Source organism: Panthera leo, chromosome B3 (assembly GCF_018350215.1).
Source record: "Panthera leo isolate Ple1 chromosome B3, P.leo_Ple1_pat1.1, whole genome shotgun sequence".
NCBI classification, from domain to species: Eukaryota; Metazoa; Chordata; class Mammalia; order Carnivora; family Felidae; genus Panthera; species Panthera leo.
The window spans coordinates 73,484,085-73,498,703 of NC_056684.1; the positions used below are offsets into that span (position 1 = coordinate 73,484,085).

At 40.5% G+C, this 14,619-nt stretch overlaps 1 protein-coding gene and 1 pseudogene across 3 annotated transcripts in view; both read right to left on the reverse strand.

Moving 5' to 3' along the window:
- The window catches only part of SLC7A8 (solute carrier family 7 member 8), a 78,084-nt gene that overhangs the window by 47,910 nt on the left and 15,555 nt on the right, over window positions 1–14,619 (reverse strand). The window contains exons 1-2 of one of the 3 annotated variants that reach the window (XM_042942735.1): window positions 4,198–4,507; window positions 3,604–3,795 (exon numbers count right to left, since the gene is read on the reverse strand). In XM_042942735.1, the coding sequence (XP_042798669.1) occupies window positions 3,604–3,763 (160 nt within the window). In that variant the 5' untranslated portion in view covers window positions 3,764–3,795; window positions 4,198–4,507. Of the gene's footprint in view, window positions 1–3,603; window positions 4,508–14,619 lie in introns of those variants that run through there. The other 2 variants (XM_042942736.1, XM_042942737.1) reach the window with 2 other exon arrangements.
- LOC122223489 lies at window positions 10,855–10,974 on the reverse strand (annotated as a pseudogene).

The following is a 14,619-nucleotide window of genomic DNA, read 5'->3' on the forward strand; positions in this document are numbered from 1 at the left end:
AGCCCCATGTTGGATGGAGATAATTGCTTAAAAAGTAAAATCTAAAAAAAAAAAAAGATAGCTCTTAACAGTAACTTCGGTATCATTAGATGAATTTTGCTGCTGTGTCACACTCTCTTTAGATTTTGGGGGAACTACACATTCATAGTGAAATCTAAGTTCATCTGTTGTCACCAGATTTCCTTAGCCAAGTACATGGAGAACAATAGACTGGTTAGATTAAGGTAAAGGTGATATTAAAAATTAAAATGGCCTGGGATGCCTGGCTGGCTCAGCCAGTGGAGCATGCAATTCTTAATCTCAGGTTTGTGAGTTCAAGCCCCACGTTGAGTGTAGAGCTTACTTAAAAAAAAAATTTTTTTTTAATGGCCCAACCTAATTGTCTATGTTGATGAAATTATTCCTTGCTTAAAGATTTTCAAGCCAGGTTCCCAACAGTTCTTCAGATAAACACTTCTTATTACTACTATATGCAGACTTTTCCCAAGAGCCAATAAAGTCCAACAATCATTTGAGTTATTGTTCCATATAGGGCTACACACTAAAGATTCAGAGATGTAGAAGATACTTTTTTTTTTTTTTTTTTTTGCTCAAGGGAATAACAGTTTAGTTGTTAACGTTTTAAAGTTTCTTTTTTTTTAATGTTTATTTATTTTTGAGACAGAGAGAGACAGAGCATGAACGGGGGAGGGTCAGAGAGAGAGGGAGACACAGAATCTGAAGCAGGCTCCAGTCTCTGAGCTGTCAGCACAGAGCCTGACGCGGAGCTCGAACTCATGGACCGTGAGATCATGACCTGAGCCGAAGTCGGACGCTTAACCAAATGAGCCACCCAGCTGCCCCTAGTTGTCAACGTTTTACCTATGAAATCTCCCAGAATCATCTTCTCTATCCCATCTTTTCCAACATCCTCAAGATGTTTCTTAATCTAGTGCTGGATGAGACTTCTCTCCTTGTGCTTCCTACCATTCACCTAACTTTGCCCTTATTCAGCTCTTACACAACTCAACTATTTCATTAATTTCGTTATTTGTTTAATGTATATGAATGTCATCTCTCTAGTCATATTATAAGTAACTCTAGGGCATGGGTTTCTATTAGTTCAGTCTACATTCTTGTAACACCTACCATTCTATTATTCCTACTTTAGATCATCAATGATGCTTGTTAATGAAATTTTATGAGCTTGTATGAAACATATAGTTTAACTTATCCCTCTAAGTCAATTGGGTATGAGATAGTTGGATTTGGGGCAGATGTTACTTTCCCATACCATATCACCGGACTCACTTAGGAAATTTCTTTCCTCTTTTTGCCTTCTAATTCTCTTTCTTCCACAGTCTTGATGTTGAACACCAGATCACTGAATTCTGCATGGAAAAGGCCATTTCTATTTTTGCATTTGGTCTTGAAAAAACTTGAATCACTATCATCCACTCAGAAACCCCTCTAGAAGAGAATGGGGCTGCTGCTCAGCATATCTGCAATTCAACAGCCATGCAGGAGGGGAAGCAAGAAGAATTTTTTTTCCTGGAAGCAGATGTCCTTCTGACAAAAGCAGAAAAAATTTTGCCCCCATATAATCCTAGAGAAAATCTGTGTCTCACCCTAGTTTAAATGGAGCTAGAATAGTGCCTATTAACTCTACAAAGATTCTCACACTTTGGAAAAATATCCTGATTTCTCTGAAATCACCTATTTGGGATCTCCCTTTACTTTAGAGTTATTATTCTTGTCACTGTAATGTCAATGGGAATATTGGGACTATTTTCACACTGAAGCTCAATCTATGAGATTGTGGGTAAAGCAGTAGTAATATTTACCCAACTAAGATTGTATTTCTTCAACATTTAGAAACCTGTTGAAGAAAGAGACAAGAACAACCTCAGGATATAGAGAAATGTCCTCCACCCTTGAATACCTGCACATATACAGAGGTGGGTGAGCAAGGCTGAGGCAGGAAAGAGGTTTGACTGTGCTTGTGTGCATGTAGGTGTACACATCTGCATATGAATAAGAGGAGGAAAATGCTTAATCCTATCAGTCAAACTGGTGAAAGAGGTAACAGGCTCTGGGCTATTTATAGACCATAAATTGGCATGTGCTGTACGTATTGAGTACTTTGCTGATCTCATTTTTTGAGCAATTGAGATAAAGGAGAAGCAAAGAAAAGGTAATGAGAGATTCAGATCATGATTGTAATTTTCTAAAATAACATTACATTTCTTTTAACTGTAGATGCCTGGAAAACCTCCCAGAGTCAAGAGAATTAGATAGAATGGGATTCCATTTTGAAAACAGAGTGGAGATAACATGATCACCAAAGTCTGGGTGTAGAGGTGAAGAGGATTATCTGAATACTATACTGATTTTATTTGATTTCAAGGGCGTTCTCCAATGTCATTATTGCTCGGGTGCCAAAATGCCTCTGTGCATGTAATATGGGCTCATCCAGAGACACTGATTCATGGGCAGTAGGACAATAGGGCAATAGGGCAATAGAAAAAAGTTCAAAAGGAACTTTGGAGAGAGGACACAAACATATCTGGCCTGACCATCCCTCACCCCATTCTCTGGGAAGTCTGTAAAACCTTCTACCAAAAACAGAAGAAATGCTCACTCTCTGAAGTAATGAGCCATTGCCCATCCATCTCCAGGGCCTCTCTGGAAAGAGCAAGATGTGTTGTCTAGAGACAGAACCATATTTGGGACCCTCTGCCAAGCAGTGTGTGGTTAGGGGGTTGGAGTGGCCTATACTGGCACTCTCAGGAACACTCAGGCCCCCCAGCCTCAAAGTCAAAGTCTTCCAGCTGGGACCCATTTTAACCATCGGTTCCTCCTTGACTCCACGTTCTAGTCATTCTTTGAGAGCCTCATAAGGTCTTCCATGAATGTTAGGAGATGGGCAGACTCACAGGCAACTAGAGAAACTGCAAACTGTCTGTTTACAGAGAGGCACAATCTGTCTCTCCCTTTCTCCATAATTTATTTCCTCATCTGTGAAATGGGAATAACAGCCCCATCACATCTACTTTACAAAGTGAAAGTGCTGCATAAGATGAAAAAAGCTATAGGAAGGCAAGGTATTATTAGCGCCATTGTAGCCATTTTTATTATCCATTCCCTAGGCCCCCTATGTTTCATAGGACATAAAACAACAAAACATTTACTAAATATGTCTCAAGACAGTCCCCAACCTGCTAAAGAGATGGCTGCATGAAACCCTGTTAAAAATTCAGGTTCCCTAGCCCCACTTTAAGCCAACTGGATCAGAACCTTCAAGCGTGGAGCCAGAAGACTTGTATTTTCAACAAGCTCCCAGGCAATGCTGACCGTCAGCCAGGTGTGTGAACCCTCTTTGCTCCATTCTATGAACACTGGACAGAACTGCTCAGCCTGCTTTGAAGGAAGAGATGCAAGACATACACAGCTTCCTAGACCCATCAAATATGACCTCTGGGGATGGGTTACAGCACAGGTGAATGACAATCCTTTTCTAAGGGAGTAGGAAGCAAAAATAGCACTTTAGAGGGGGCATAGGTTCCATAAGAGGACCACCAGAGAAGGGGAGGAGTGGTGGATGGGAAAGGAAATTGGACTCACCTACAATGATACCACAAGCACTGACCAATCCAATTTCTTTCTTCAGGGCTACTCCGCCCCCTCCAGAACCAGACTCCGGGGTGGTATCCGATTTGCTCCCACCTGGGTGGCTCTTTTCAGTGTTGTTTCGGTGCCTGGCTCCTTTTTCCATCTTTCCCATTGGATTTCAACCTCCGAAAGGTATCTCTCTTTCTAAATATGTGTGGGTGTAAATATATTTTAAGAGATTGTCTTTCAAATTGAAATGTCCTTTTCTGAAATAAGGACCACTCCTACCCTCTTAAAAAAGACTCAGGCAGATAAAAGAAAAAAACTGAAAATCTTCCTATTCTGTATTGACACTTTCTTGTCACTCGTGCTTACAAACTAGGAAAGGGTTGTTAAAAGTGGGGGGAAAAGAGACATAGATATTTAAATATAAAAATAGAACTGTGCCAGCTACTCCAGCTGGAATTTTCCTGAAGGGGATGTAGATCTTCAGAGACCAGAATGGTTCTGCAATGTGTACCAGGCAGTGGCTTATTTTAGACGCTTCAAAGAGCTAATCTGGGTTTCATTCAGCTCTGCCCCCAAGAAAACAAAGATTGTCTTTACCTCCCCTTAGCCTTTTCTTTTATGATGAAGATAAGAGTTTTCATTAACTGAAGGGAAAAAAGGCAGTCCTCCGGTACTTTCTTCTCTTCCAGAAAAACAACTGTGGACCAGACCGGTTTGCTCTAGATCTTGTTTCCACCTGCTGTGGGTTTGTTTTCCCCTCCCTGTCTTCTGCCTTCCGCTTTCTCCAGATGTCCTCTTATGTCTCGTTTGTTTTCCTGTCCTTGTTTTCTTTCTTCCAAGCTCCGTCCTCACGGCACAGACTGCCCCATCTCTCTAGGTTACGGGAGAGTGGCCCTGGCACACACGAATGTGCTTCCCTTTTAGCATGGGGTTTTATAGGCTGAGCTAGCTCCGCCCCCATCTCCTCGGCTTCTCTCCATCCTCAGTCCGTCTCCTCCCTCCTCTTCAATTTAAATATTAGCACACAGCCCCCAAAGATCACCGAGAAGATGGATTAAAATATTCTGCTTTGTAATCGTCTCTCATTCTCCATCTTTCTCCTTGTGAGAAGTGGAAGTAAAATCCTTCCATGTCAACTGTTCTGGGAGAGATCATTAGCTGGTATAGCATTACAGGTCATACAGCATTTGTGAGCTTTATAAATAAGGGACCGGTTGTGCAGACACTTCCTCAGAAATACACAGGCGACTGTGCTAAAATATTTATATCTGGATCATTTGAGGATACAGGAGAGAAGGTTGTAGGGACCTTGTCTTCAAGTTTCTGAAAGTAGAAGGAAATTCGCGGCTGGGGGAGGGGAATGGAAAGAATTAAGAATAATGTAAAAGAGGTTCATTTAGTAGAACTGTGAGCTGTGAAGAGCATAGGTGAAAGAATCACCAGGAAGAGGTAGTAGCCTTACTGTTCACAGCTCTATTCTGTGTTAGCTAAGGCAGGATGAAAATGTCTCCCACTCTGGACCTAGGAAAGAATGACACAAAATCTGGTAGGATGGAGCCTTTCACAGCTTCTAGTATTTTTTGCATGCATAAATTATCTGAAAGACAGCTCGGGGAAGGAGTGAAGAGCTATCAAGACCTCTCTGATCACAAAACAGAGTGTTGATGTTAAGAAATGACCAACTGGGGGCGCCTGGGTGGCTCAGTCGGTTAAGCGTCCGACTTGGGCTCAGGTCATGATCTCACGGTCCGTGAGTTCGAGCCCCGCATCGGGCTCTGTGCTGACAGCTCAGAGCCTGGAGCCTGTTTCAGATTCTGTGTCTCCCTCTCTCTGACCCTCCCCCATTCATGCTCTGTCTCTCTCTGTCTCAAAAAAAAATAAACGTTAAAAAAAAAAAATTTAGAGAAGAAATGACCAACTGGGGCCCCTGGGTGGCTCAGTCGGTTGAGCGACCGACTTTGGCTCAGGTCATGAACTCACAGTTTGTGAGTTCAAGCCCCACGTCGTGCTCTGTGCTGATTACTCAGAGTCTGGAGTCTGCTTCAGATTCTGTGTCTCCCTCTCTTTCTCCTCCTCCCCTTGCTCACGCTCTGTCTCTCTCTCTCTCAAAACTAAATAAATATTAAAAAAAAAAACTTTAAAAAAAAGAAAAAAAGAAATTACCAACTTATGTTGATATTGTGTCTTGGCTTCCATGAAGAATTTCACCCAGGAACTGCTGCCTTATGGTGAGAGCAATGATATCTATTTATAATTGTAAAGTACTTTGAAAAAAGCAGCAAGAAGCAATATAGCAGACCACACTATAAATCTAAACTAAAATTATTTCTTTTTAAAAAATTTTTTTTTTTATTTTTTTTTATTTATTTTTGAGACAGAGAGAGACAGAGCATGAACGGGGGAGGGGCAGAGAGAGAGGGAGACACAGAATCGGAAACAGGCTCCAGGCTCCGAGCCATCAGCCCAGAGCCTGACACGGGGCTCGAATTCACGGACCGCGAGATCGTGACCTGGCTGAAGTCGGACGCTTAACCGACTGCGCCACCCAGGCGCCCCAAAAAACCCAAACTTTTAAAAAAAATTTAAAAAAAGAAGTTAAGGAGGATTGTGGGATCAAATCCATTCTTGGGATATAGTGGTACTAAGCACACCACTAAAGTACTTAGTACTTAGGACTCTTCCCTCTTTTAACAGAACCTTTTATTCATATTACATGGCTCTCTTGATGTTGGATTCTTTTTGTGAAATAAACCCTAGGTGTGTCAAAATTCCACATGACTAACATTGAACACAAAAGAGTAAAAACAGTCTTGGTGTAACATGCTGAAAAAAATCTATAGAAATGATTAACTGACGTTTCTTAAATTTTGAGCACTGAATTATTTTTATTCATAACTATTCTACATTTGCCTTTGTATCTTTTGTTCTGCTTTCTGCATTTCAACAGTGCTTTACAGTCTACAAACTGTTTTATGCACAACATCTGGGTTTTTTCTCCTCCTTATTAAATACTTTGGATAGAGAAGCCACTTACTTTTTCCTCTTACAAAGATTAGGAAGCTGAGGCTCAGAGAAGTGTCTTGCCTGAGGTCAAAGACAAGACAATCTACTTCTGGGCAAGTGGGATGTCAATAGTTTACACATGGAGAGCTTTTCCCAGGACACTATAGCTACTTAAAGACTTTGATCAGGGCCATGTCCACATCTTCTTAAATTGGTGTCATAACTGTGCCTTTTAGAGAGCCACCTTTATGTTAACATCTGTTCAGTGACTCACAGGACTTCTGCCCTCCCCTCAGTATTTGTCACCTCCTTCACATAGTCCTCAGTTTGGCCATTTTCCAACTGCATTAGCACAACTCTGTTTCCAGTATCTGGGTGACTGTTTATTATTGATTTGCATGCTTAGGATGGGAAGAAGGTGATCCTTTTAACCTGGGAAAGGGTGGGTAAGAGGGTCATTTTCTTATGAACAAGGACTTAGCAAGAGAAAGTCTGTGTGAGGCTGACACCTACTGCACAAAGGAAGGTATGGCACAGAAACATGCTACTTGTACATAGTGAACAAAAAGTTCTGTTGCCATATTCCCTTTAGCAACAACAGCTAAGAAGTATCTGTTTTTTATGTATTTTTATGTATTTTATGTAAGTAAGTAAGATACAGTAAGATGTATGTATGTATTTTATGTATGTAAGTAAGATACAGAAGTATCTGTATTTTTATGTATTTTATGTAAGTATTTTTTAATGTTTATTTTTGAGAGAGAGAGAGAGAGAGAGAGAGAGAGAGAGAGAGAGAAACAAGGCATGAGCGGGGAAGGGACAGAGAGAGAGGGAGACACAGAATCTGAAGCAGGATCCAGGCTCTGAGCTGTCAGCACAGAGCCCAAGGCGGGGCTCATACCCAGGGACCGTGAGATCATGACCTGAGCCAAAGTTGGACGCTTAACCGACTAAGCCACCCCGGTGCCCCAAGAAGTATCTGTTAATGCAGAGGAATACATGAGCACAAAGCTCATTTACTCCATTTTTTTTTTTCTGGACCCAGTAGACATGCACTTTATTTATTCATTGTAACAAAGCTGTGAACTCTGAGATCAAAAGAGAGGACCCAAATCTCTTCCTGGAGGAAACTCATAGTCCATACTCACACTCCACTCTTCTTCTTGCACCTATATGCCCAGAGTCAGAGGAAACTCTGCTTTCAATTAAAGCCAGCTTTCTTCCTGAAGTTGCAGTGACCACTGCCTATGGTCAAACAGTGGCTTTCTGAGCTAGCATTCTAGGACCTTTTATTTCATTAAAGTAAAGAGCAGATGAAAATTAGTGAGCAAAGAGGAAAGAAATAAAAGAAAAAGACAAAACAGGTCAGAAAGAAAGGAAGATAAAATGAGAAGATGTAGTTAGTTAATAAGCTCTTTTTAGTGTATGCTCTGTTTGCCTTTTGGACATATTTATGAGTTCAAAGGAAGTTGTATCTTCTAGGGTTTATGTAGTCCTGAGAATTTGGATGGGGCAGATCCTGTTTTGTGATGATGGTCAATGAATTCATGCTCTTCTGGAGATAATGATGAATGCTTGCTCTGACAATAAAGACAAAAATTCCAGCAGATTACTCTTCTGTCTACTGCACTTGGCTGGATTCCAGAGAGCTAGACCAGCACTAGTGGGAAAGAAATAAAGGTGCATTCCCTGAGGCAGCTGCATGTGCTTAACTCCTTTGCTGGGCCCAATCTGTCTCAGGGCTTTGGTATTCTTTCTAAGCCTTTAGGCGAATCAAGTTCTGAGTACTTAAATGTGGAAACTTCCAGTTTCTAATTGGTTTTCGCTGAGGATTTATGTTTACCAAAGATGGAAGCTCATGTATTTTAGGATATGGAAAATAAGTTCCCTGAAATTACACATTGTTTTATTCTCTGTTGTAACCCCAGTACCTAAAATGGTGCCTAGAACTCAAAAAATATGATTGAATGAATGAATGAATGAATGAATGAATGAATGAATGAATGAATAGTAATGTACATTAATTCATAATAAATAAATTAAATAATAGCTGATGGACTGATGTGTGGGTTAATTGTAGTAAGATGCAGTCAAGTCCTCAGTGTTTGGAGAGGAGCTGAACTGTAGACAGAAGAGAAAAACACAATTAAAGGTTTGACTTTGAAGATCATTTCATATGGAACACAGATCTCAAGGAGGCCCCCAACACTGCCTGGCATTCCAACACTACGGGCAACTGACTCTTCCATTCACTTTCATTCTCCTCTCTGCAAATACCATCCCTCAAATCCGCACTTTCAGTTGATGTCCTTGCCTATTATTTCATGGAGAAAACAGAATGGCAGAAGGAACTTCCACATCCTCCAATCACTAACTCTGTCAATATGCCATAAGCTGCACCCACATACTCTGCCTTCTCTCCCATAGAAATGGATGTGCTGTACTTGCTCCTATGTATCTCCCTGACTTGTACACCAGCTTCCCTGACCTAGCTCACCTACCCAGGGACTTTGCTCCTGCAATTATTCCTCTCTCCTGCATCATCAGTTTTTCACGCTCTAGGGGATTATTCCTATCAGTATACTAACATACTATAATGGCTTCCATAAAAAACAAAAACAAACAAAACCCCAACCCTAACAACTTCCCTTGACTTTATATTCCTTTCCAGCTGCCACCCAACTTCTTTGATCCCTTTTTACTTCTTCATCACTTCATTCATCCACTACCTTTAAGCTTTTATCCCCATCACTCCACTGAATCTATTCTTGTCAAGTTCACCAATAGCCACCACAGAGTCCAATCTTGTGACCATTTCTCAGTCTTCATCTTACTGATCTCACAGAAGCATGGCTCTTGGACATCCCCTCTCCTGAGGAAGGGCTTTCCCCTTCCTCACTGGCCTCTTCTCAGGCTCCTTGACTGGATCTTTTTTTCTTTTTTTTGAGAGAGAGAGCACACAAGAATGTGAGAGGAGGAGGGGCAGAGAGAGAGAACATGAGATCATTACCTGAGCTGAAATCAAGAGTCAGATGCTTAACTGATGCTTAACCCAGGCACCCCAGCTGGATCTGTTTTCTTCCCAACCTCTCCTCTTCTCTATCCTCCCTAACTGGGTGATTTCAACCAGCTCTATGACTTTTAGAAAGTCATAGGACTTTCAGCCCTATGACATCTCAGATATTTCTCAAATGTTTAGATCCAGCCCTCATCTCGCTCATAAACTCTAGATCTAGTCATCTAATTGATATCTCTGTTTGGATGTTTAATAGGCACCTCAAACTTAATATATCTAGTGCCTGCAAGTCCCTCCAAACCTGTTCTTCTTCCAGTATTCCCCACTTTAGGAAATGGCACTAGTTGGTCAGGCCAAATATCCTGAAGTCAACTTTGACTTGGGTTTCTCTCACATGCCCTACATTTTTTGTCTTGTCAGCCAATCTTGTTAGCTGTAGATTTACTCTTATCTAGAAATAAATAACTTCTTATTATATCATTTCCACCGCTACTGCCCAAGTTCATCACCACTTTACCATCGGCAATCCCCTGGACTACTGCAAAGCTTTCTTTTTTTTTTTTTAATTTTTTAAAAAAATATTTATTGTAGACAGAGACAGAGTGCAAGTGGGGGAGGGGCAGAGAGAGAGGGAGACACAGGATCCAAAGCAGGTTCTAGGCTCTGAGATGTCAACACAGAGCCCTACACGGGGCTCAAACCCATGAACCGTAAGATCATGACCAGAGCCAAAGTTGGATACTTAACTGACTGTGCCACCCAGGCGCCCCTGCAGTAGCTTTCTAATCGGTCTCCCCGTTTCTATATTTGTTCTGTGACAAATGTCCTCCTCTACACTGTTCTCGACACAGCAGCCAGAATGATCCTTTATAATCATAAATCAGGTCATGTCACTCCCCTGCTCAAAACCTTCCAGTGGCTGTCCATCATACATAATAAGAATCAGATCTGAAGTCATCTTTATCATGGCCCCAGTGGCCACTCCAAATTTATATCCTTCTTTTCTTCTTTCCACTTAGCCCTACCAGACTCACAGGCCTTCTTACTATTCTTTGAACACTGAGCTCTGCCTCAGGCCTTTGCACTAGCTGGAGCCTCTCAGGAACACTTCCTCCAGACAGTCACATGCCTTGCTCCCTCATGTTACACATGTTCCTCAGTAAATGTTGCCTCCTTAACAGAGGGTTGCTCTGACCACCAAATGGACCTTATTTTTATCATCACTGCTTAATATCATTTGGTTTTTTGCTTGTTTGTTCCTTGTTTGTGTCTCCTATTAGAATGTAAGCTCCAGATTATTAAACTGATAAGAACAGATACTACACTTGATCTTAGCCAAAAGGCCAAGAAGCAATGTAAGCTCCAGATTATTGAATTTGTTGTTGTTTTTTTTTAATGTTTATTTACTTTTGAGAGAGAGATAGAGTGTGAGCGGGGAAGGAGCAGAGAGAGAGGGAGACACAGAATCCAGAGCAGACTCCAGGCTCCGAGATGTCAGCACAGAGCCCAACACAGGGCTCAAACTCAGAACTCATGAACCACGAGACCGTGACCTGAGCTGAAGTTGTATGCTGAACCGACTGAGCCACCCAGGTGCCCTGAATTTGTTGTTTTTAGGTGGGTTATGGTTATGGTTAAAGAATACTTCTCTTTTAGAGATATATGCCAATATATTTATGGATGAAACAATATGACATCTTCGATTTGCTTCAAAATAATATAGGGGGAGGGATAGAGAGGTAGGTTAGTAATGAAAGAAGGTCAACTATGAGTTGATATTATTTAAGATGGATGGTGTGTAGTTAGAAGTCACTTTGTATATGTTTACATTTGTATATGTTTACATTTTTTCATACAAACAAACATAAAACTTGGCTTGTTTCTTCACCATTATATCCCTAATGCCTAGAGCAGTGCTTGGCATATAGGAGGAATTTGTAAAGAAAAAAAAGAGACAACAGGTTCAAAATGGAGTCACTTGTGCTAAGTCCCAGGTCAGCAAACCAAGGATTTATATCTAATCTAATTGCAGTTTCAGCCTCTCCCAGAAATGTGACCTTTAACCAGTCAATCTGGTATTACTTAATCAGCACTAGTGAGGTAATCTTCTTGATAGACCCCCTGCCCTTCCCTCAAAGGAAGGTGACCTTGCCTGAAATAATCCACTGTTGGTTAGAAAATTCTTTTTTCTGCCTCCATCCACCTATAAAAGACTTTCATTATGTACAGCTCCATGGAGCTCCTTTTCCCCTTTCTAGATGGCATGCTGCTTGATTCATGAATTGCTGAATAAAGCCAATTTGATCTTAATATTCAGTTAAATTTTGCTTTTTCACAAATTCATAAATATATATTCATTCAACAGTCATTGCATATTGAATCAGTTAGAAGAGTAAAGGTATATTTCCAAAATAAATTTTAATCATTTACTGCCAATTGTTATAAAGGTATATTTTCAAAATAAATTTTAATCACAATGCCAATTGTTGAAAATCTAAATTCTAAGTTCCAAAGGAGGATTTTACAAAGACTACCCAATTCCAGGCACTGAGTTCAAGAATGTCCTAATTGTGGGAATGCCAGAACTATAGTGGCTAATTTGGTGATAGCTATGCCTTTACTTTTTCTCCTCAAGACCACTTTTAAAAAATATAGCTTCATTTCTTCTTTCTTCTTTCTCACCAAATCATGATTATTAGCTGTGATCTCCTATACTAGAAATGCGTAGCAAAGTTGGAAAGAAAATACAAAAGTCTAGGTAGGTGAAAATTTATGGATCCAATCACTTGCAACTTTTGCCAGGCTATGGTGTGGAAATCACTGATGCAGAATATAAAATCCCAAGAAGAAAATGTGGTCTTTTAGGAAATTTCCAATACTACACAATTCATTAGGCTAATAGAGAAAAAAATTCTAGTAGAAACTGGATTATATGTAACTGGGTGTACTCAATTTCATTAACATATTCAGCCAATCCGATCAACTGTTTACTGTGCTAGATACTGGGAATATAATGGTGAGCAAAGACCTTCTGCCTTCAAAGACCTCAAGCATTGTGATGACTAATGTTATGTGTCAATTTGACTGTCCACAGGGTGCCCAGATTAAAGATTACTTCTGGGTGTGTTTTTGAGTGTTTCTGGATGAGATTAGCATCTGAATCAGCAAACTCTGTAAACTGCTCTCCCCAATGTGACTAGGCATCAGCCAATCTGTTAAGGGCTTGAATAGGACAAAAGGCAGAAAACAGAGGAATTTGCCCTTTTTTGCCTGTTTTAAATCTGCCTGCTGGAGTTGGGTTGTCTCATCATCTCATCTCTAGCCTTCAGATTGGGATTTCAACCATTGCCTCCCATGATTCTCAGGCCCTTGGACTAACTGAATTATACTACCAGCTTGCCTGGTCTCCAGTTTGCAGACAGCAGATTGTCTCAGCCTTCATAATTGCATGAGCCAATTTATCACAATAAACCTCCATCTCTGTCTCTGTTTCTGTCCTATTTCTATCTCTGTCTCTATCTAGACGTCTACCACTACCTATATCCATACAGGCATACCTTGGAGCTATCGTGGGTTTGGTTCCAGTAAAGCAAATATTGCGAGTCAAATGAATTTTTTGATTTCCCAGTGCATCTAAAAGCTAACATTTACACTATATTGCAATCTATTACATGTGACAGCATTATGTATTTAAAAAGCAATGTATATGTCTTAGTTATAAAATGCTTTATTGCTAAAATATGCTAACCATCATCTGAGCTTTCATCAAGTTATAATCTTTTTGTTGAGGGAGGGTCTTGCCTTGATGTTGACGGTTGTTGACTGATCACTGTGGTGGTTGCTGAAGGCTGAAGGTGGCTGTGTCAATTTCTTAAAATAAGACAACAATGAAGTTTGTTACGTTGATTGATTCATCTTTTTACAAAAGATTTTTCTATAGCATATGATGCTCTCTAGCCATGAAAGTCCTACATGGTGGGCCGCCTGGGTGGCTCAGTTGGTTAAGCATCTGACTTCAGCTCAGATCATGATCTCGCAGTTCATTAGTTGGAGCCCCACATCAGGCTCTGTGCTAACAGCTCAGGATTTGGAACTTGCTTCCGATTCTGTGTGTGTCTCTCTCTGCCCCTCCCCCGCTTGCTCTCTGTCTGTTTCTCTCTCAGAAATAAGTAAACATTAAGAAAAAAAAAAGAGAAAGTCCTAGATGGCATCTTCTTCCAATATAAGGCTGTTTTACCTACATTGAAAATCTGTTCTTTAGTATAGCCAGTTTTAAATTTTAAATTTAAGTTAAAGGCACTTCTTTAATTAGCTAGATCTTCTGGATAACTTGCTGCAGCTTCCACATCAGCACCTGCTGCTTCACCTTGTACTTCTACGTTATCGAGACAGCTTCTTTCTTTAAACCTCATTAACCAACCTCTTCTAGCTGTGAACTTTTCTTCTGCAGCTTCCTCAGCTCTCTCTCTGTCTTCAAAGAACTGAGGAGACTTAGGGGTTTGCTCTGGATTAGACTCTGGCTTGAGGGAATGTTGTGACAGGTTTGACCAATCCAGATCACTAAAACTTTTTCCATATAAACAATAAGGCTATTTTGCTTTCTTATCATTTGTGTCCACTGGAGTAGCACTTTTAATTTCAAGAACTCTTCTTTGAATTCACAACTTGACTAAGTGTCTGGCATAAGACACCTAGCTTTCAGCCTATCTTGGCTTTTGACATGTGTTCCTCACTAAACTTCATCATTTCTAGCTTTTGATTTAAAGTGAGCGATGTGCAACTCTTGCTTCCACTTGAACATTTACAGATCATTGTAAGGTTAATAATTGGCCTTATTTCAATATTATTGTGTCTCAAGCAATAGAAAGGTCCAGGGAGAGGTTAAAGAGATAAAGGAATGGCTAGTCAGTAAAGTAGTCAGAACACACACAACATTTAACAATTAAGTTTGCTATTTTATTTGAGGGCTGTTCATGATGCCCCCAAAACAATTATAATAG